The sequence below is a fragment of the Pan paniscus genome, chromosome X, assembly GCF_029289425.2.
Source record: "Pan paniscus chromosome X, NHGRI_mPanPan1-v2.0_pri, whole genome shotgun sequence".
Lineage (NCBI taxonomy): Eukaryota > Metazoa > Chordata > Mammalia > Primates > Hominidae > Pan > Pan paniscus.
This window is the reverse complement of record NC_073272.2, coordinates 23,415,789-23,436,629: the sequence shown is the minus strand read 5'-3', so window position 1 is coordinate 23,436,629 and position 20,841 is coordinate 23,415,789. Positions and strand designations below refer to the sequence as shown.

The 20,841-nt window shown below is 35.6% G+C and overlaps 1 protein-coding gene across 8 annotated transcripts in view; it reads right to left on the bottom strand.

Moving 5' to 3' along the window:
- CNKSR2 (connector enhancer of kinase suppressor of Ras 2) overlaps nucleotides 1–20,841 on the bottom strand; it is a 280,798-nt gene that overhangs the window by 26,336 nt on the left and 233,621 nt on the right. For all 8 annotated transcript variants that reach the window (XM_003819559.6, XM_003819560.6, XM_034950723.3 and 5 more), the window contains one exon: nucleotides 18,579–19,128. In XM_003819559.6, coding sequence (XP_003819607.1) covers nucleotides 18,579–19,128 — 550 coding nt within the window. The remainder of the gene's footprint in view (nucleotides 1–18,578; nucleotides 19,129–20,841) is intronic.

Sequence of the window (20,841 nt, the reverse complement as noted above, 5' to 3'; positions counted from 1 at the left end):
ACCTCTTGTATCAGCGTGACCTGTATGTGAGACATGGAGTCAAAGGAGATCATTTTGGAGCTTTAAGATTTTACTGCCCTGCTGGATTTTGGACTTGCATGGGGCCTGTAGCTCCTTTGTTTTGGCCAATTTCTCCCATTTGGAATGGCTGCATTTATCCAATGCCTGTACCCCCCAGTGTATCTAGGAGGTAACTAACTTGCTTTTGATTTTACAGGCTCATAGATGGAAGGGACTTGCCTTGTCTCGGATGAGACTTTGGACTGTGGTCTTTTGAGTTAATGCTGAAATGAGATAAGACTTTGGGGGACTGTTGGGAAGGCAGGATTGGTTTTGAAATGTGAGGACATGGGATTTGGGAGGGGCCAGGGGTGGAATAATATGTTTTGTGTCCCCACCCAAATCTCATCTTGTAGCTCCCATTATTCCCATGGGTTGTGGGAGGGACCCAACAGGAGATAACTGAATCATGGGGGTGGGTCTTTCCTGTGCTGGTCTTATGATAGTGAATAAGTCTCACAACATCTGACTGTTTTAAAAATGGGAGTTTGCCTCCACAAGCTCTCTCTCTTTGCCTGAGGCCATCCATGTAAGACGTGACTTGCTCCTCCTCGCCTTCTGCCATGACTGTGAGGCCTCCCCAGCCATGTGGCACTGTAAGTCCATTAAACCTCTTTTTCTTCCCAGTCTCAGGTATGTCTTTTTTTTTTGAGATGGAGTCTTGCTCAGTCGCCCAGGCTGGAGTGCAGTGGCACAATCTCGGCTCACTGCCAGCTCTGCCTCCTGGGTTCACACCATTCTCCTGCCTCAGCCTCCTGAATAGCTGGGACTACAGGCACCTGCCACCATGCCAGGCTAATTTTTTTTTTTTTTGTATTTTTAGTAGAGACAGGGTTTCACCATGTTAGCCAGGATGGTCTCGATCTCCTGACCTCATTATCCACCTGCCTTGGCCTCCCAAAGTGCTGGGATTACAGGTGTGAGCCACCGCGCCCGACCTTATGTATGTCTTTATCAGCAGTGTGAAAGCAGACTAATACACGCTCACGTGCAAAATGTTCCAAAGTTTTTTTCTTCAAGATGCAAACGTAAAAGAGTCATATTGAAGAGTTGCTTTGTAGTAAGTGCCCTCTGTGTTGAATTCTTGCTGTCTAATCCGAAATCAACACAGATTTGAGCTTGTCATCATGGTAAGCCATGTCACTTCCTAAATATTAAAGCTTTCCCTGAATATAGTTTCCTCTCTTTCCATCTCTTTCATGATATAATGTCTAGTCTTTGATCTTATTAAGAACCAGCTCCCTCCTGAATTTATTTCCTTATCCAATTTGGACCCCTCTGACTAGACCCCTCAATTCCCTCTTGGATATGTATTACATGTACTTACAATATGTGCTTTCTTACTCCTGCCTGGCCACTGGGCATTGCTAGAAAAAACTGTATATGCACACTGATTGTCACCATTCTAAATTTGTGTTTTCTGACTTCAGGCCATTCAGGGCTACTTGGCAGACCTCTTATTAGTGCCTGGTTAGCCCAATATCCAATTCTTCATTAGGAGAGCTCCAAGTTTCCATTTTACTCTTCAAGACCTACTTTCTATCTGTTAGATCTTCCTCTGAGAAGGTAACATTTTGCCTCCACATTTGTCAAGGGAGGGTATCATATCTCTCATCTGGATTGTTGAATTAGTTTTCTAATTGGTATCCCTATCACCTGTATTCTCCCACATTAATACATCTATATTGGCCAGAGTGACCTACTGAAGCTCTCTATCATGTTCTTTGTGATACAATCCAAACTTCTAAACATGGTATGTTAGGACCTTTTTAATTCATTTCTAACATAAATCTTTGTCTCATCTGTACTCATCTACACTAAATACCATATTTCTCTAAATTATTCTTTGTTTTTCTTCCTGTCTACCTTTGCTGATGCCATTTTTTTTTTTTACCACCTAGAATGTACCCTCCTTTTCTTTTTCTCCTGGTGAAACCTTATTCATCCAGCTTGAATGTCACATCCTCTGTGAGGTCTTGTCTGATTTCACAAGGTAGAGATAATCAAGACCTCTTAAGTGCTTTCATAGAACTTAATGTGTTCATTTCTCAAAACATCTAATATACTGTACAGTTACATTTGTATGTTTTTCTCTCCCATTAAATGATGAATTTATTGATTCTGTAATTTTAAAATCTTTGTTTCTTCCAGCACTTAGCAGAGTGGGTACTCAGGACACTGTGTTGCCTCCATAAATATTATTTGAATTAATTAAATTGCCCAAATACATCTTAATTCAAAATCTCAGTATTTGCAGGTACAAGCTGAACACTGAATAGACTTCTATTAAACAACTATGTAAAATGCTTTATACCTCACTAGGTTTTCAATTGAAGTGAGAAGATCTACTTAAAGTTTTTGGGGTGAACTACGTAGCAGAGGGGGAAATCTTAGGAAGATAAGTCACTGAGGTCAAAGAATGCTATTTCTAGCACTGCTTGCTATGTCAAGGAAAAATGATTTTGGCCTTATATGAAATGATAGTGTAACCACTGCTAAAGGGTGTTTTCTTTGAATGACCTACATTGTCAAGATATTCATATGTCATTAATGTTAGGAGTAGATGAGGTAAGACAAAATCTTAGACTCAGGATGAGATTTTAATTATAAATATAACTTAAAAATATACTCTCTAAAGGTCCTTCTCTGTTGATAGAAGCAGATTGATGGAACTACTATAAAAAACCTCACCACCCTGCTACTTTGGGGAAATGTTGGAAGGGGTTGCAGCCAAATTGCTTGATACAGCTTTATTGCTATGTGTAAAACTTTGTCCTTTAAACAGATTTTGAATGGCTAGGTTTCTGTACCACATGGGTCAGGCAAAATAAATATGATTGTGACATAACCATTAGTTACTGTTTTAACATTTTAAAATGCCATGTTACATGTATTATATGTGCATTTCCATAAAATATTGAAAATTTAACAGAAAAAGAGTCACCAAATTTTACCCAAATAGTTGAATTATTTTATTTTTACTTTTAGAATACGATGTGCATTTATTTTAATAATCTTTTTTTGAAAACTGAGTCAGTTTAAATTCTAAAAAAGCATTCTCTAAAAATATCTGATGCCTTATAATATTAGTGGATAAATTAAATGGCTTTTCTAAAAAGTCAGTCATTTCATTAGAGACAATGAAAAAATAAGAATTAGTATTCTACCTTACTCAGTCAAGCCTCATGGCTTCTATCATTTAATTGGGTTACAACCACCTGAATTATGAGCTATTGGGGGATAATATAGAAATATGTCAGATATTGTCAATTTAAGATAATCTCTGATTTTAGAAACTGTGCAATGAATAGAATAAAAGTTTGGTTAGGTAGATAAATTAATACATCATAATTCTACCTTTTGGAACAATCATGATAGAAAACTTAGGGGTGGGCAGATGCAGTGGCTCATGCCTGTAATCCTAACACTTTGGGAGGATCACTTGAGGTCAGGAGTTCGAAACCAGCTTGGCCAACATGGTGAAACCCCATCTCTACCAAAAACACAAAAATTAGCCGGAAATTGCTTGAACCCGGGAGGTGAAGGTTGCAGTGAGCTGTGATCGCGCCACCGCACTCCAACCTGGGCAACAGAGTGAGACTCCGTCTCAAAAAAAGCAAAAAAACAAAAAAACAAACTTAGAGGTAGCCTATTTCTTTTTATATTAGAGAAAAATAGCAGTTTGTGCCCATTCTTTATCCACAGGAATTATGATTTTGTAGGCAAAATTCTCATCATTTTAAACACTACACTCAATTGCAAGTACAATAAATGGTTCTTGAGATTTTAGGCATTGTTCAGATATATGATCAGTCCAGTTTATGATTGCTGTTATTATTCACCTTTGGGATGATAGCCACACCCTGCTTAGTGGACTTTTGCTGACTGTCAAGTAAAACAAACTAAATTATGTCTTTTTCCTTTGTTTTCTTTCTTTCTTTAAAATTTAAGGCACAAAGTAAAATAGAATATCTCTGCATTTTGTGAAAATAGTTTATCAACTGATTTAGGGCTCCTGATTAATATCAATCATCTTAATATACCAAAAAGGTAGTTCTAAATATCAGTAATGCATAGGATTTCCATACACATTTTAGAAATTGAAGCTTGATTTTATGCCACCAGTGGAAATATTATTGATGTTTAAACAGTGAATCATTTGTGTAATTTGGCTGTCTCAAACTCTAAAACCATGAAAGTAATTTTTAAATTCACTGCTCCATATAATGGAGGACATGCTAAATTTTGGCTGGAATTGTAAAAAAGTTATTCAATTTTTTAAAAAATTATCCATATTATAATTAATTAGAAACCAATTTTTGGACACCTATGCCTTTCTTCTTCTGACAATATGCAGTATTTTGTAAGGTATAAATCCGTGAATGAGTTTTATTTAATATTTATTTAGTTTGGGTTCCATGACAATGAAGTACCTATTATATGTTTTGTTTAATACGTATAAGCTCAGTGAATTACAGGCAAATAAATTTTGAAGGGCTAAATCAAGTTTGTTTATTTTTACAATCAGCTATGTTAATTATTCAGTTGGGAGAGGTATATCACTGGCTATGTGTGAAAATATCAAGGAGCATCGACAATGTGGTGCAACACCACTCTTCATTAAACCATACATCCTGAAATGTTACTATGTATTTTCTAAAAATATAATGGAAGAGATTACCTTCAACAAACATACTTTTCTTTTACAGACAGGCAGCAAGTATCTTGCACTAGATAGATTACAGCAAGATAATCTAATAAACAAATACTCAAATATCACCCCAATTTCTATAAGCTCTTTAGAGCAGAAATTGGTAGTACAGTTTTATACTACCAAGTCATTATTACTTTAGGTAAAAGGGCTTAAAATGAAGAAGTCTGAATGCAACTTGTTTCTGTAATTTGAAGCTATTATTTATAAAGAATGTAAACTGGGGCATAGTATAGAAATGATAATTCTTAGGAGCCACTGAATACAGTTGACTAAAGAATATGGCTGATCAGGGTTAGGACTTGGATCTAACAAAAACAAACTATTAGAAATCTATGGTACTCTTATTTTCTTACTCTTACTAGATCTGTAAAAGTCCAACCAGGTCTGTAGGGTTCCAATACTCTATACAAACATATTCTGGTATTGACTGAGGCATGCAAGAACAAAGGCTTAAAAATATTGTAAATTGTCCTAATGAAGTCACCTAATTTTTATAGTGTCATGTTTCCTATTATTTGTAGGCTAAAAGTTGAATCAATTTCTATAAAATCTTCTGAAGATGAAAAAATATAAAATAATATAACCTGAACTTCAATATTTTCTGGTCAAGCCATCAATATACTAATTATAGGATTTAATGCATTGAAAATGAGATCAATACATGTAAGTAATTACTGCATGCATTTAAACCCTGATGGTTTCATGTTTCAGAAATACAAAGAAATATTTGGAATCTATTTGGGATCTAATGCTGAACAACAGGGAAGAACTTTTATGGCACAAAGAGAACTAAAAGAAACACATTATGTAATTTTGCTTTTTTGTTTTTGTTTTTTCTTCTAGTGGTGAGGAGAAAGAACACATAGCTGGATATGGACCTTAGATTATTAAAGATATGATTTTAAAACTTTACAAAGACAAATGGAAAGTTTTAATGATCAGTACTTTTAAAAAATTAAATTCCAGTAATACAAACGTAAACTGTCCCAATGAGGGAGGGAAAGGAGATGCAGATGAAGTCAAGGTAGTTACAAGGAGCTTCTTTAGAACAAGCTTTAGTTTAAGGAGGATTTCTATAAAATATAGAATAAGAGGCTATGAGAAATGAACAAGTAGAAAATAATACCAATTGTTTGTAAGAAGAGCTCCACAAAGGCAAATGTTCAGCTGAAGCTTATGAAAAAACTGAAGATACAAAGCTTTTGTAAAGAAAAATTAAGAAAATATCAATGATAAAAAGTAGAACTATAATGCCTTCAATGACAATTTAGGCTTTTCCTGCAAGAGAAAAAGTCTTCAAACTAGGGCATTAAAACATAAATGCTTCTGGAGACAAGGGACTACTAAGAACCACTCTGTGGTTCCTTTAAACTAGAAGGTTATAATCTTAGCAAGTGAATAAACTTTTTGGAAATTATCTTAGGGCTACTGTCAGCATTCCATAAGACTTAATGCTTAAATCTTAAGAGCCCTCTTATCCAAACAAACAAAGCATGAGTTCTCCAATGAACATATTGATAAACCTGATATAAATATAAAGTTGTAAAAATAGATGATGAGTGAGTAGAGTTTTATTTTTTAATTTCGTTTGACAAACCAATATGAATTTAATAAAAAAATGAAGCATTTTAAAATGACTTCTTTTGGGGACAGTATCTCTAAGTTGGAAGGGAAGAGGAAAACCCTGGGCAGTGTGTCTTACATAAGATGAAATTTTACCTGATACCCTATGAATAAAGATACTGTAATATGGGCTGAATGACATTACTATTAGGTGGATCTATATAAGGACTTTGAATGACTGAATAAAATTAACGCAAAAAGTTTAAAATTTAATGCTGTAAATCTCTGTCCTTGGTCTTTTCTTCCTTAAAATGTTTTCTTAAAAAATGTCCTTTCCTTGATGAATCAGTTAAAAACACAGAAAGGGTGCTTAGAATTTTGGAGGATTATTAAATGATAAGAGAAATGAGTAATATCATACATGATAAAACTGAGATTCTAAACTTTGTAACAGAGTCAAATACTTTGGGTGAAACATGAGACATTAAAAATTTAACAGAAATAAATATAAATAGCTGCACTTAGATTAAAAAATAAAGTAAGTGGAATGCTTATCACTTGATAACATTAAAGCATTATATGAGCCAACAGTGAGCAGGTTAAAACTAATGTAATCATGTTAACAAAAGTATAGTGTCTAGATCACTGTAATAGTTCCAATACACTTAGCATAGGGACTCTATAAAGAAACAAGGAGTCCAGATGAGGGTAGCCAGGATGATGAGTTATCTAGAACTCATGTGTCACAGGCATAAAGACACCTCAAGAAGAGACAACACAAATTATGTTTGATAACACAATTCCATTTTAGAGTTTCGGAGATATATACAATGTGCAAGGCATATGGTGAGAGCAAAGGGCAAGACCATTATGCTGAAGAGAACTATAAAACTTTAGAATTGGAAGAAACCATCAGGTTGAACTTTCCAGCTAACTTGGGAATTCCTGGCTGGTAGCTGGTTATTCAGCCTCTTCCTAAACACTTCGAGTAATGAGGAGCCCACTAAACTCGTAAGTTATAAACTTGCAAAAACTGGATTTTTTTTCCATATCAATCTAAAATCAGCCTCCTTGTGCCCTTTATCTACTATGTCCTCTGGAACTTCAAAGACTATCTTGTCCATCTTTCCACATGATAGGCTTTCAAATGCTTGCTCTGGATTTTTCTAATTTGCAATTTTAAGATCCACAATGAGTAGAAAGTTTGGCAGAAATTTGTTTTTGTATCAATACAAGGAAGAACTCTGTAAGTAAGGCTCTTCAACATGAAATGCCTGCTTTTGGAGGCAGGAGTTCCGAGTCTTTAAAATATTCAAGCAGAGGCTCAATAACAATTTTTAAAATATGCAAAAGTTTCTCTTTTGGGTAGAAAGTGAAGATAAGTGCCTCAAAACTCTAAGTTCTATGGTGAGAGGGCTATATGCATATTTACATACAGCATGACTCATTTTCCATGCCAAGCCCAATTAAAAACAATTCATCTCTTAAATGAACCCTTTTTCTTAACATAAAACATTTTAAAATAGGTACTGTACTATTTGCCAGAGAGATACCACTGACACATTAAAAAAAGATGCTTACAAATTTAAGCATCTTTAATAGTAAATCAGTGATTTACTATTTGCCAGAGAGATACCACTGACACATTAAAAAAAGATGCTTAAAAATTTAAAGAAGCATTCAAAGTTAAGGCGCCTTTTCAGTTACTTATTCAGCAAAGCTATTCAGTATTTCTACGGAATTACTTTTGTAATGATAAACATCTTGCCTACCTCTAGTGCTGAGGCAAAATCCTTTTAATTAAGTCAATAAAAGCACATCATGAATCTAAGAACCCAAGATGCTAAATAAAGAGAAGGCAGCCCAGCAACTACACAGGATTTTAAAAAGATAACAGAATTCAAAGTGAGGGGTGGGGCTTATTGTCAGATTTTGCTTATGTATTATATTAAAGCCACACTGATTCCAGCTGTCCCTCCTCCCCGTGTGTTTTCTTTTCTTTTCTTTTTTTAAGAAAAGGCATGTGAACCCGTGTGTGTTGGCATTGCTAAAGAACAGGAGAAAACATTAGAGATGATAGGAAAAAAAATGTGTACAGTTTAAGTTTAGTGACATCAAAGTTATGGGCTATTTTCTCTCACCAAGAATCTCAAGGTGTATGCTTTACAGTGTCCATTTCATAAGTTACAGAATAAACTAAATTCAGTCATGGAGCAGTGGAGGGGCCACAACAACAAAAATTAAAAAAAAATTATAACGAAAATAGCCAATAAAGTCATAGATGAGAAAATTCGGAGGTCTTAAGTGAATAGATCTTAGGCATTAAGTAAATACATTCTACGGATGATTTATCAAAAGAGAAATAGCGCAGTAAAAGTAACAGATTCAAAATCATGGAAGATTAGGGATTTCAAATGTGGAAGGAAATGAAAAACTATTTAAAATGTTAAGGTTCAAATTTCCCTAAAATAGACATTCAAAATACAATTTTCTGTATTTAATGCTCTGCTAATATTCCCTATATTAATAGGCTTTTCCAATAATCAAATTCTACAATGATTATAGTGTAACATTAAGAAGTGCCTTCTCAATTATAAAAAGAAACATTAATCTATGGTCAGTATAATATGAAGTTCAGTTCATTGATTTTTAGACATCTGATTTGTGTTAATCAGTACAACTGGGTAACCAGAATGCATATTCCTCAACCATGATGTTTAAGGAATAAGCTGAATCAGAAATAGCTCTTTAAGTGATCTCATCTGATTTTAACTAGTCTTATAAATTTTGCATAAGTGATAAGTAATTAACATAAAAATAAAATATCTTGCACCATCTCTCAATGAATAATTTTTATAAAATTATAAACTGGTTACTAGGGAAAATTACTGGTATAAGGTAACAAAGATGTTGCATATTTGGAATTACTCTCTGTGTTTCATGTTATCAGAAAGAAAAAATCTCATTTATTAAAAATAATTTACACATTTCTGTTGTAAGTAGACTTATGGAAGAGCTAGACAGGCTCTTAACATGGTACCCTGTGTGTAGAAAAATAAACAAATGCATGTTGAATGCATGAATGCATGTTTGGAATTAACTGAATTATATATTGATACAGCAAACCATATGTACGATACAGAGATTTAGTTTGCATTTTAGCTGGCTAAATCTAGATATTGAAATGTTAGAAAATCTAAGAGTAAGAATGTTAAAGAGTTTGTGGCTCTAAAAGCTCTGAAGTCAATCAGTGATTTACACAACTATAACTCTTATTTTCAAGTATTCCAAAATGTCTGTGAAATAAACCAGAAAGTTGATTTTATTGGCATATTTTGTGTTTGTAATAAAAACAAAAATATACAAAATTGTCATTCTTGAGACAAGAAGCTGCTATAAGTTTTCAAGTATGAGGTTTAACTATTAATTTTTTAAGATCAAATTTTCCACTTAAAAATATAATAATGGGCACTTTTCCCTTATTGAATGACATAGTAGTGGGAACATTTTCCCATTAAAGGACAAATTTTAGAGTGTAACAGATTATGTTATTAAGACCAAATATTAGGCCAAGATGTACCTATGGCACGGCATAAGAAAGTCTGAGTGGCTAGTAGTATGAAACTAGTGAGAACACTGGAAATAGGAGAGATTGTTTAGTAGAAAGTTCAGTGTTTTATAACTTGAAGCTAAAATCCGTAGGTAAACTGGTCACCAGACTCAGTGGCTATGAAGCCCATATCCAAGTTCTGCTTTCTGGCTTTTGAAGGCTGGACTTGCTAATTTTTTTTCTAACTGGCTCTGGCTTGGCTCTTTGATCACAGAGCTTTGGTATAAACTGAAAGTACTGGAAGATCTTCATAAAGAAAGCTCAGCAAAATCCATAAGGCATCAAGGCATTAGGCAAGTAGGCAAGAGAACTTCTGATGTATGAGTCGGGGTGTGTGTGTGGGGGGGTGTGTTTGTGGGGGGGGGCAGTGTATGAGTGTGCATATACAGCCAATGCCATTTCTTTCTTCTCATATTTCTCCTATTGTTTTTGAAAAGGTCAACTGCTACATTTTCTAGAGTAATAAATTTTGGGATTGGGCTGGATTCTAAGGTGCTATGTAAGGTATTTCACAGGACTGTTGCTTACATTATAAACTAACGCCATATCAAAAAAGTTTTAGAGGAACTCTAACTGATAATCAACTAAACCATCCTTCATATCCCTAACTCACACTGAGTTACAAGACAGAGATATATAAGGAAAATAAATTCATGCCAGAATTGATTTTTAAAACCTTAACTTTCGACAGTAGTTAACTTTGGAGAGTAAAGAAAAGAGAAGGTGGCTTTGCACTTTCATCACTGTACTTTTTATTTATTTTGCAATAAGCAAGTTATTACTTTTGAATTACACAACAAAAATAGGGTAATTAAAAAATCTCCAAGATATTTTTATGGTGCAATCCTATTAAATCATAATCTACCATCTTCTGGTAGTTGGTAACCAACCATAAGAGGTAAATTGTTTATGCTGAGGGACAAAAATGAGGCATTTGTGACCTTCGGCCTTCTCTGGCACGGGTGAGCAAGGTAAAAAGAGAATGATAGGTTTTTATACAATAAGCTAGAAGGTACTCCATGGAGAAATGAATAATATGCTATTATTGAGCTGAAGAGAAGTGATTTGCTTTTTTTTTTGATGTGTGAAAATAATAGCAGATAACAGTGTGGCTGAATCTAATAATCTCTCTTAGTAAAAAAAAATAACATAACATAAATCATAACTTGTCTTACCTATGCTAGTGAGGGGTTGACATTGTTTTGTGTGAGCATTAGTTCTCTTCTGGCCACATCTTCTGCTGTTGTGACTTGACAGCATTTAGAATTCCTTCTTTTGCCATTTACATCTGATGTCATTACTTACTAACACTTTTGAGATTATTTTCCTGGCTGATGCAGGGCTATTGGTTATTTGCCAAAGTACAAGTTGCAGTTTCAACACTTTTTACAAACTAATTAAGATGAAGCTAGGTAATGGATGACTAGGAGTGTTAACCAAGCACTGGCAGTGATTTGAGTTTTCCTTCCTTCTACAGGCAGTGGATTTTGGCGGGAAGAACAACTGCCTAAGAGAGCTGGAAGATCTGGTTTCTAACTGATTTATGACAATGAACTAGTTATTTCAGATGTCATATTCTTGTGGCCTTCATTTTTGAAATGGCAGTGAAACAGGAGGAAATGGTTTCAATCATAGAGAATGTGACCATAAAACAGCCATAATGTGAGGAGCAGTAATTCTAGTTATCAGCATCCCAGCTTTGTGGTCTCCAGCATAAAGAGGGTATGCTGAACACATGTAGTCCTGGCTTTTCCTTGACAAAATACCAAAAATGAGGAATTCTGCGATGTTTTGATTTGTTTTATGTCATATGTTGGATAAAATAACTTTAGCTCTATAAATAATAAAATTGAAAGGAAGTAACAAAAGGGGTTAGCTATTACTCATTCATTCACTCATTCATTCTTTCAATAATGCCTGGGCTACTATGGGCCATATACTGTTTTAGATGCTATAAGACAGGAATAAAATCCCTGCTCTTAAGAAGCTTAAATTCTGGTAGTAGGGATGGAAAATAAATCTGTGAACAATATTTAATATTATACTCATAGTGATAAAGCTGGGAAAAATATAAAACAGGGTAACCATACAAGAGGATGAATGGTGGTGGTGGGCATCTGGGTCAGACTGGGTTGTCAGGAAAGGATCTCTGAGGGGAAAATATTTGAAATGAGACCCAAATGACAAGATCTATAAATAAACATTTCAGTAAATATATCTGGTACAATTATTGCTATTTGGAATGCAAGGTTTCTTTTGAGTTCCCAAATGTCCAAAGTCAAAAAGGAAAGGAGTAGTGAGTGATAGGAATGTGAAATGAGGAACATTTCTATTTTACTACTAGAATGCAGCTAATATGTTAGGTTGAAACATACAAAATTGCTAATGTTTCATCATTTTGACCTACAAAAGCAACATTTCGTATGGTTCAACTCAATGGCTAGAACTGAACAAAGATAGGACATGTAGTAAAACATTACTTAATGAGGTTTGCCAGGCCTAATTCACTATTTAAGTATTGTAATTGCCCGCTTTGCCTTAATACAAATCTACATAAAATCTATATAATTATATCAATCTATAAATAAAACAAATATAAAACCTATATAATTATATAAAATCTATATAACATTTACTGGACAGACTTATAATGTGTCACATATGGATCTAAGGTGCTTTCTGACATCACTTCATTGAATACTCACACAACCTCAAAAGCTAGGTATTATTACCATATGATTTGACAATGAAGACATTGAGGTCTAGAGGTGTTAAATAACTTGATCAATCATACCAGTTGTAAGTGGGACAGTGACAAAGCAAGGATTTGAACTGAGGAATATCTCCAGAGACTGTATTCTAAGCTAGGATTACTTATTGTCTATAGGAAAACATGCTTATTCATTCCATGAGCAACAATAATTATATCAAACTTGCTACATTTTCAGGGTTACATAATACTTATTACTTCATTTATATATCTAACATTTCAATAGAGCCAAAAATTTTAAGTAAGGTGATGTGATCTGGGCTATGCATGTGCATATATATATTTAAAAAGTGAAACACTGCTTGAACAAATATAATTTGAAGACAAAACATACACAGTAATAGAGCTGCTCATGCAGAAAGTAATGATAAGCAGTTTTGCACATTTCTCTTCCTAATCACCATAAAAACAAATCAAGGTTAGTCTAAACTGTTCATATCATTCCATTTCCCTTGTCATTTGTTTAGGCATGGACATGTGATGCAACCTTGGCAATGAAATCTGGGTATAAGTCTGCTGGAAGGATCCATGGAAAGTTTCCCTTGGTCTTATAGAAAGGACTAAAGATAGGGCCTGGTCTTTGGCTTTTTGAATGCTGTCTCATGAGAAATGATGCTTGGAGCTCTTGCATTACAGAAAAATGAATGGAGAGTCCTGACATTGGTAAGCCATGAAATTCACCCCAGAACAACCCCACCTCTGAACTTCCTGTAAGTTAATAACTTTCTCTCATTTTTTTAGCCAAAAAATGGAGGTGTAATTAGAAATCTAACCTATAACCAGTATCAGAATTATAGCTAATCTTCAGTGTTTTATGTCTCCCTAACAGTATTTCTTCAAAATCAGACAATATATTAAAATAATTTTCTCACTACTTTCTAGGTTTTTCTGTTTTTTTTAAATACATATTTGTTATATAATCAGCCAAGGATGGTGTGCTCAACTTTACAAAAGTGATATAGTTAAGGTTCTCTGCCATTTTTTCTCTGACTTTATCATGTCTTTTTCTTCACACTGTGTATATCCTTCTCCATCTACTCCCTTTAGACATGAACTATAACTTAAGATATTAATGATGATTATGCTCTTTAAAATTATTTGTGTGTGTATATAATTTATCTTGATAATAAAAAAGTGAGAAGTGTTGCAACATTTTTATTTTCAACTTGTTCCTTTTCTTCCTTCAATACAATTTCATATTCTGGGAATACCTTCTCCTTGTCTACATATCTCCTACCTTAATGTTCTTAAAAATAGAATTCATGACCTTTAGAAAATCTTCAGGAAATGAAGATAGGACCCTTAAAATGATTGACAAGAATTAATGTATCTTCTGCTCTGTATTTGTAGTCATAATCTAGCCCCTATGCCCTAATAATTTAAGATTTTAGGCTACTGAGTGGCATATTCTACACAGCTCCTAAGTTATTAATAGTGTACAAAGAATGTTAGATTATTTATTTATTTATTTATTTATTTATTTATTTATTTATTTATAGAGCAGGTTATAAGACCGGCTAATTTTTTTTCTTTCTTTCTTTTTTTTTTTTTTTTTGGAGACAGAGTCTTGCTCTGTCATCCAGGCTGGAGTGCAGTGGCATGATCTTGGCTCACTGCAACCTCCACCTCCCGGGTTCAAGCAATTCTCCTGTCTCAGCCACCTAGTAGCTGGGATTACAGGTATGTGCCACCACGCCTGGCTAATTTTTGTATTTTTCGTAGAGACAGGGTTTTGCCATGTTGGCCAGGCTGGTTTCAAATTCCTGACCTCAAGTGATCCTCCGCCTTGGCCTCCCAAAGTGCTGGGATTACAGGCGTGAGCCACAAAACTCAGTCTAGATTTTTAAAAATAACCTTAAAATATATTTCTCAGCAGATCTCATTTTGAAAGTGTCAATAATATTTCAGCCTGATAATCTAATGTGTACAGTGGCTCCAAGGTAATAGATTTTATTCCCCCTTAAAAGACCTAGGTTTTGCTTTAGATTTCTAAGCCCAAGCTACATATACGTGTAAATTAAGTGAGAATACTGGTAGGTAATCTTCAAGACCATGATAAAGGACATTATGACTTCACCGAGTAAATGAAGGCATCAAGAGTCCAGGAGAGTTCCCTTATAATTGCTTAGGGGAAAATCAGCAGGATTAAGGGATAATGTTTTTCAAAACCTCATCTGAATTGGCTAGTACATACGGCAAAGGAAAGCGAGATTTTCTAAGCTATTTAACCAAAATAGTATTTTAATGTTATGGCAGATTATTTCTGAATGAAATATATCTTCATAGTTTGTCCCATACTTTCATAATTTATATTCCTTTAAAGGTGCATAGAATGACATAATTTGTAATTTAATTTAGCTGATGTCTTATAATGTCCATACCAGGTAAGGTTTGAAACTGCTAACTGGGATAACAGGAAATTACTTGTCTTTTCTCAAATGTCAGTGAAGCAGGTCAAGACAATTAATATGCAAGCTGACTTTTCAGTCAAAGGAAAACAAGACAGGTCTCATTTGTGTACTTTTAGTACCATCCATTTCAGACTAAAATGAGTTCAGCCTAAGAAAATCACAGTATGACTCAGTTAAATAATTGAATTTCAAAATAAGGCAAAAGGTAGTTCAACCACGAGAACACAGATTGAAGTCTGTTCTAAGGAAGGCTAAATATATACTTTATAAGCAGGGCCAAATTCCATACCCATAAGGAAAATGAAAAACAGCTAAGGCATGGATTTAGGTATATCTTGCTTCTTAGATTGCTCTGTAAGCTCATAAGCACTATATAACATATATTGTGATATAAGGTAAGATAAAATGTAAATGATAAGAAAGAGGTTTGGTTGATGACATAATTCTTCACCCTTAAAGCATATGACAGACTGTATTTTCATGTTTTCTTCCATTATTTCTTTTGGCCACCTGATACTTCCTATTTTTAATTTCTTGGCAAACTGAGAAAAATGTTTGGAACTAGACATTAAACTTATTTCCTCTGCAGTTCTGTACTTGATGACTACAATTCACTTCAGGAGGTCAAACTGAATGCTGGCCTGGAGCAGGACAGTAAGTAACACACTGCTGTTGGACTTTGATTTTTAAAAGCACAGGTTGCCTGCTGAACTGTGTGGCAGCACAGTAAGCGCTCTGTGTTGGAGGACATGTACAGGACGTTAAGGCTGATGTAATGGCCACAGCTTCGTTTCCGTGTATAATTTTTGCTCTGCTGACATAACACCAAACAGCTTGATTTGAACAAGCAGCCTGAGTACTTACTCCTAATGGTCAATCCAGGGAAGCCATGAACATGACATCCCATAACTAGACCTTAAAGATTCTTTTGAAAACACTGGTTTTTAAAGCTGATGTTTCCTGAATAAGGTGTTCATCAAATTGCCCACTCCTAAATATTAGAAATAGCAATGCAGAAAACCATCATTAGAACAAACATACATTTCATTGAATAATAAGCATCTTCCAGGAAAGGATGAATGCACTACTCTGTTACGAACAGTTTGAAGTATACGGAGAAATCAAGTGGCAAGATTTATGGAAAAAATACCCAGAAAGAAATGGGGCCTGAAAGACAGTGCAAGGCCACTTTCAGTGAAGCAGATCTGACTGAAATAGCACGAAACATCCCACAATATTGAACCATAAAGACAAAAAGTACAATACCAAATTTACTGACACACTTACTAGGTCTGTTCTATCTTATAACAATTATTCTACAGAGAGCCCACTGAAAAAGATGGAAAGCACTGAATAACTACCCACTAAACGCATCTGAAATGTAAAGAAAAAACCCAACCAACTTAGGAGTGCATCTATTTGGCTAAAAAATCCAATCCACTAAACAACAAAAAAGAGAATCTAGAAGAAAAATATTGAAAGCTATCTAACTAGAAGTGCTCTGTGGACTACTGGAAACCTGAAGAATGAGCAAGCATGGTGCCATATTTTCCCTTCATGTCTTAGGACACGCTTGCTTCTTTCTACTCTTCCCTTATTCAATGACCAGGATGAACTGTTAAGTGCCTAGCTTATTCAAAACAAGACAACATTAGTGACTTAACCTGTAGGAATGATGAAATGTTTTCTGAACAGAATTCTCTATTTCAGAGGGCTGTGCCTAATTTCAACACAGTTTATCTTAAAATGGCTGAGATAAAGTGTTTTCTCCAATGTTTGTAAAAGAATAAACCTCACATACTTAGTCACAGCAGTTGTGTAGTACCTGAATGACAGTTGAAATGAAGTTTCTAACTCATCTTTAAATTTTAGAAGACAATTTATTAATTTTAGTAATCTTTAGAATATTAAACATTATTATTATGCTTGCCAGAATTCCTGCAGAGGACTAACATGGCTCCTAAATATTTCTTCCATACTGATAGATGTGAATGTTGAAAGGGCTTGGCAAGTAATGAATGGTAATTACTTTTCCTGTACTAACAACGTACCTTTTATAATGTTTCTCATGGAGATTATGGCTAAAATATACTTCACATGGAAACTGCCACAGCATATGAATTTTATTACAAGCAATTCTTATATTTTGTTGGTAGATGAGATAATATTAAATAATGCAATGAAGATCCATACCATAAAGGGAGGTCCACTGTATTTTCTTGTCAGTCATTTCCAAAGAGACTACCATTTTAAATGAGCCAAGCTTGACACTGACATGGGGCTCTTGACCTGCTGGTAATCTGTGAACTTTGAGATATTTTTCCATTTGTGATGAAGAACTTACACTAATATATTCTGTAATCAAAGTCCCATATATTTGTAAAATGGGCTGAAGGCTACACTCTGCTTTCATCTTTTTAAAAAGAGAAGTCTATTGCCCTAGGGGTACCAAACAAGTAACTGTGATTTCATTACCATTTGCTCAAGTTATCTGCGCTAATTGGCCCAGACTGCATTTTGAATAAAGAGATGTGAACAGTTTTATACTATTTCTTCTATATATTTTGTTTTGTGCATTTTATGTTCAGGACTTATAGCCAAACCTAGATTTTCTTTCTTACTAAAATAACTGAGTTACAGCCTTTCCCTTAAACCAGCCTGGGTTTCTGGACTGATGTGTCATGTTAGTAATAAACAGAGGCTTGGTATGGCATGTTGAATAAAGAACTTAATAACTAGTAAAGATATTCTTAATGTCAACAAGGCAGAGGATTACTTCATTGACTTTTCTTATAAGAGTTGATTCACATAAATTGAGCTTTACGATCAACACACATACCAAGAAATTAGATGGATGCTTTTGGAAAATTGGTTTCTAGAAACAAATTCAGCTATTTGGAGTTGAAAGAAATGCTATGTGAAATCTCTCCTTGGAAAAACTATCTTTTGGATTTTTCCTTTAAATCTTCTGACAATAAAAAGGGAAGATAAATATGTATATGTATAGATGTGAGTGGGTGTGTGTGTATACTCAGTTATTCAACCAAGGCTCTGCTAACAACCTGCTTGAAACATTTATAGTTTCTTAACCCAACTCAGGGGGCAACCACTGTGGGCCAGTGAGATGGTGCATGCAAGTGAGAATAAAGTGGATAAGAGAAGGAAGAAAACAAAAACACCATTAACTTTAAAAGGCAAATGGCTAGTTGGAGAAAAAAATTATTTGCTCCAGCTGTGGGTATCTTGAGATTATAAGCTTCATTACTCATCATGTTTTCCCAAGTTACTGAAGTTCTGAAAGTAGGTCACCAAGGGAGACCTAACTTACTATATAGCAATACTATTATTTTAAGAAAAAAGGGAAGCAAGGTTCTATTTTCTTCAAATAAGAAGTTTGAAAAGGTCAGGACTTTGTGTACACAGGCTAAGAATCTCCAGAAACATACTTACTTTTTTCTCCTATGTTTTCCCCTGCTGCCTCCCCTTCCTCCTCCTCCTCCTCCTCCTCCTCTTCCTCCACCTCTGGGGGTTGCACGTCATCCTGTGGGTCACAGGCACTAACTGGAGCATTCAGACAGCAATGGTTGAACCCGCTATCTCGAGGCAGAGTAAAACTTCGAGGCTTGCCCCCATTTCCATTTAGCACTTGCATCCTCTCACTCTCAGCTAAGGGGTACGGCCCATAGTGATCCTGCAGGTGGCATTTCTGAGTTGGCAGGGTAGACTGCCGCCTGTGCTCTGGGGAGATGGCCGCGGAGTCAGAGAAGACAGAATCCTCCAGGGGCAGAGTCTGAAGATAGTGTAAGCCTGAACTTGTCAGTGGCGTCTCAATTAAATCCTGCCAGGAGCGGCGCTGACTGGCTGTCTTGCGAATGGGAGACACTGCACTGCTCCCAGTTACTTCCTGGCGAAACTCCTCATGAGAAGACTGAGACTGAGAAGTCTCCGTGGAGGAAAGTCGGCTATGTTTTGCTTCCACATAAGGACTGGCGCAACTCATCTGTAGAAAGGAGCCCCTGATTAGTCTGTGCCAAAATAACAGACCACTTCTATTCCAAGGAACACATTCGGTTTCTACCAGGTAATATTTAAAAAGTAGATGAACTCTTACGTAGTCATGTTAATGACTAGGCAAGTTTGCAGACATCTCAAAGTTAGGCCCCAGCTTACATTTTAAGAGACAGAGACATGGATGTATTGGAATGCGGCTATACCAAGGTCTCATGAAAAATCTGACATATTAATGCAAAATTTTACAACAATGCAAGTATAAGAGTTAGTGCTTACATAAGAAAATTCAGCAACTACAAAAATTTCAGTTTAAAAACTATACATTTTGAGATCCTGAAGAAGTATTGTCCCTGGATTCATATTCCTGATTTCATGTAGCTTGGGCTTGGGGACTAGGAGAGAGTCTTTTGGATATGAGGATAGGCTGCCTATAAACAGAAAGAACCCTTCCTTTTCTTCATAGGAGAATGTCTGCTCCTATGCGTGCCAGAGAAAAGCTGTCTGATGGTCTTACTTTCTATGGGGTTAAAAATGTTAGGCAGGATGAGACTATACATTGCTAGGGATTACCATTAGCCTTGAGCATAGATACTGCAGGGCACATAAATATAAAAGAAAAATGGAAAATTTTTATCCCTGGAATTTAAAGTTTGGGACTATATGTTATAGCACAAAACATAACCAGAAAAAGGACTGGCATCAAGTGAACACTGTAAAATAGTTGCAGGCACCTCTACTGCCACAAGCCTTACTCTAGCTCTGGGGACTAACAAACACACCGGCCCAGGTCGAGCCTGATTTGTTAAATGTGATCATCACAAACAGGGCTGAGGTGGCAGCCAGGACACACCGGACTGAGGTGAAGCTGCATACCACTCCTCCTGGTAAAGGAGGAGAAGTTACTTGGCATCCTCTGCGGGCAGTCAGTTACCTTCCCACATGTTAATAATAATATGAACAGTTTTCTTCTTGAAATTCACAAATTGCCATGTTTAAGTAGCTATTCAGTGAAGATGCTGTTTCCTATTCTTCCTCTTTTATAGATATTTTAAAGAAATTATCCAGATCCTGACGTTTTAGAAAAAGAGAGAAAATATGAATTATCCCCCTGGAGTAATACTGAGATGGAATTAGGTTAGCTATTGTTGTCACCTAAATCCAGCTTCTATTTCCTATGTGGAAGACTTAGTCCCAAGATAGGCAGAATTGTTTCCTATGGCAATGTGACCATGGAATATTATTATTATTATTATTATTTTGAGACACAGTCTCACTCTGTCGCCCAGGCTGGAGTGCAGTGGTGTGATCTTGGATCACTGCAACCTCCACCTCCCAAGTTCAAGCGATTCTTGTGCCTCAGCCTCCCGAGTAGCTGGGATTACAGGTGCCCACCACCATGCCTGGCTAATTTTTGTATTTTTAGTAGAGATGGGGTTTCACCATGTTGGCCAGGCTGCTCTCGAACTCCTGACCTCAAGTGATCCGCCCGCCTTGGCCTCCCAAAGTGCTGGGATTAGACACGTGAGCTACCATGCCCGGCCTGACCATGGAATATTATTGTCTAAACTGGAACATTACTGAGACACTCTTGGTAATTCTGATGGGAAAGGGCCATAAAGTGGGACAGTCCCAAGTAAACCAGCTGTTTACCCTATTAAAAGATCAAAGTACAGTCTATACACAGAGTAATTTACAGAGATTT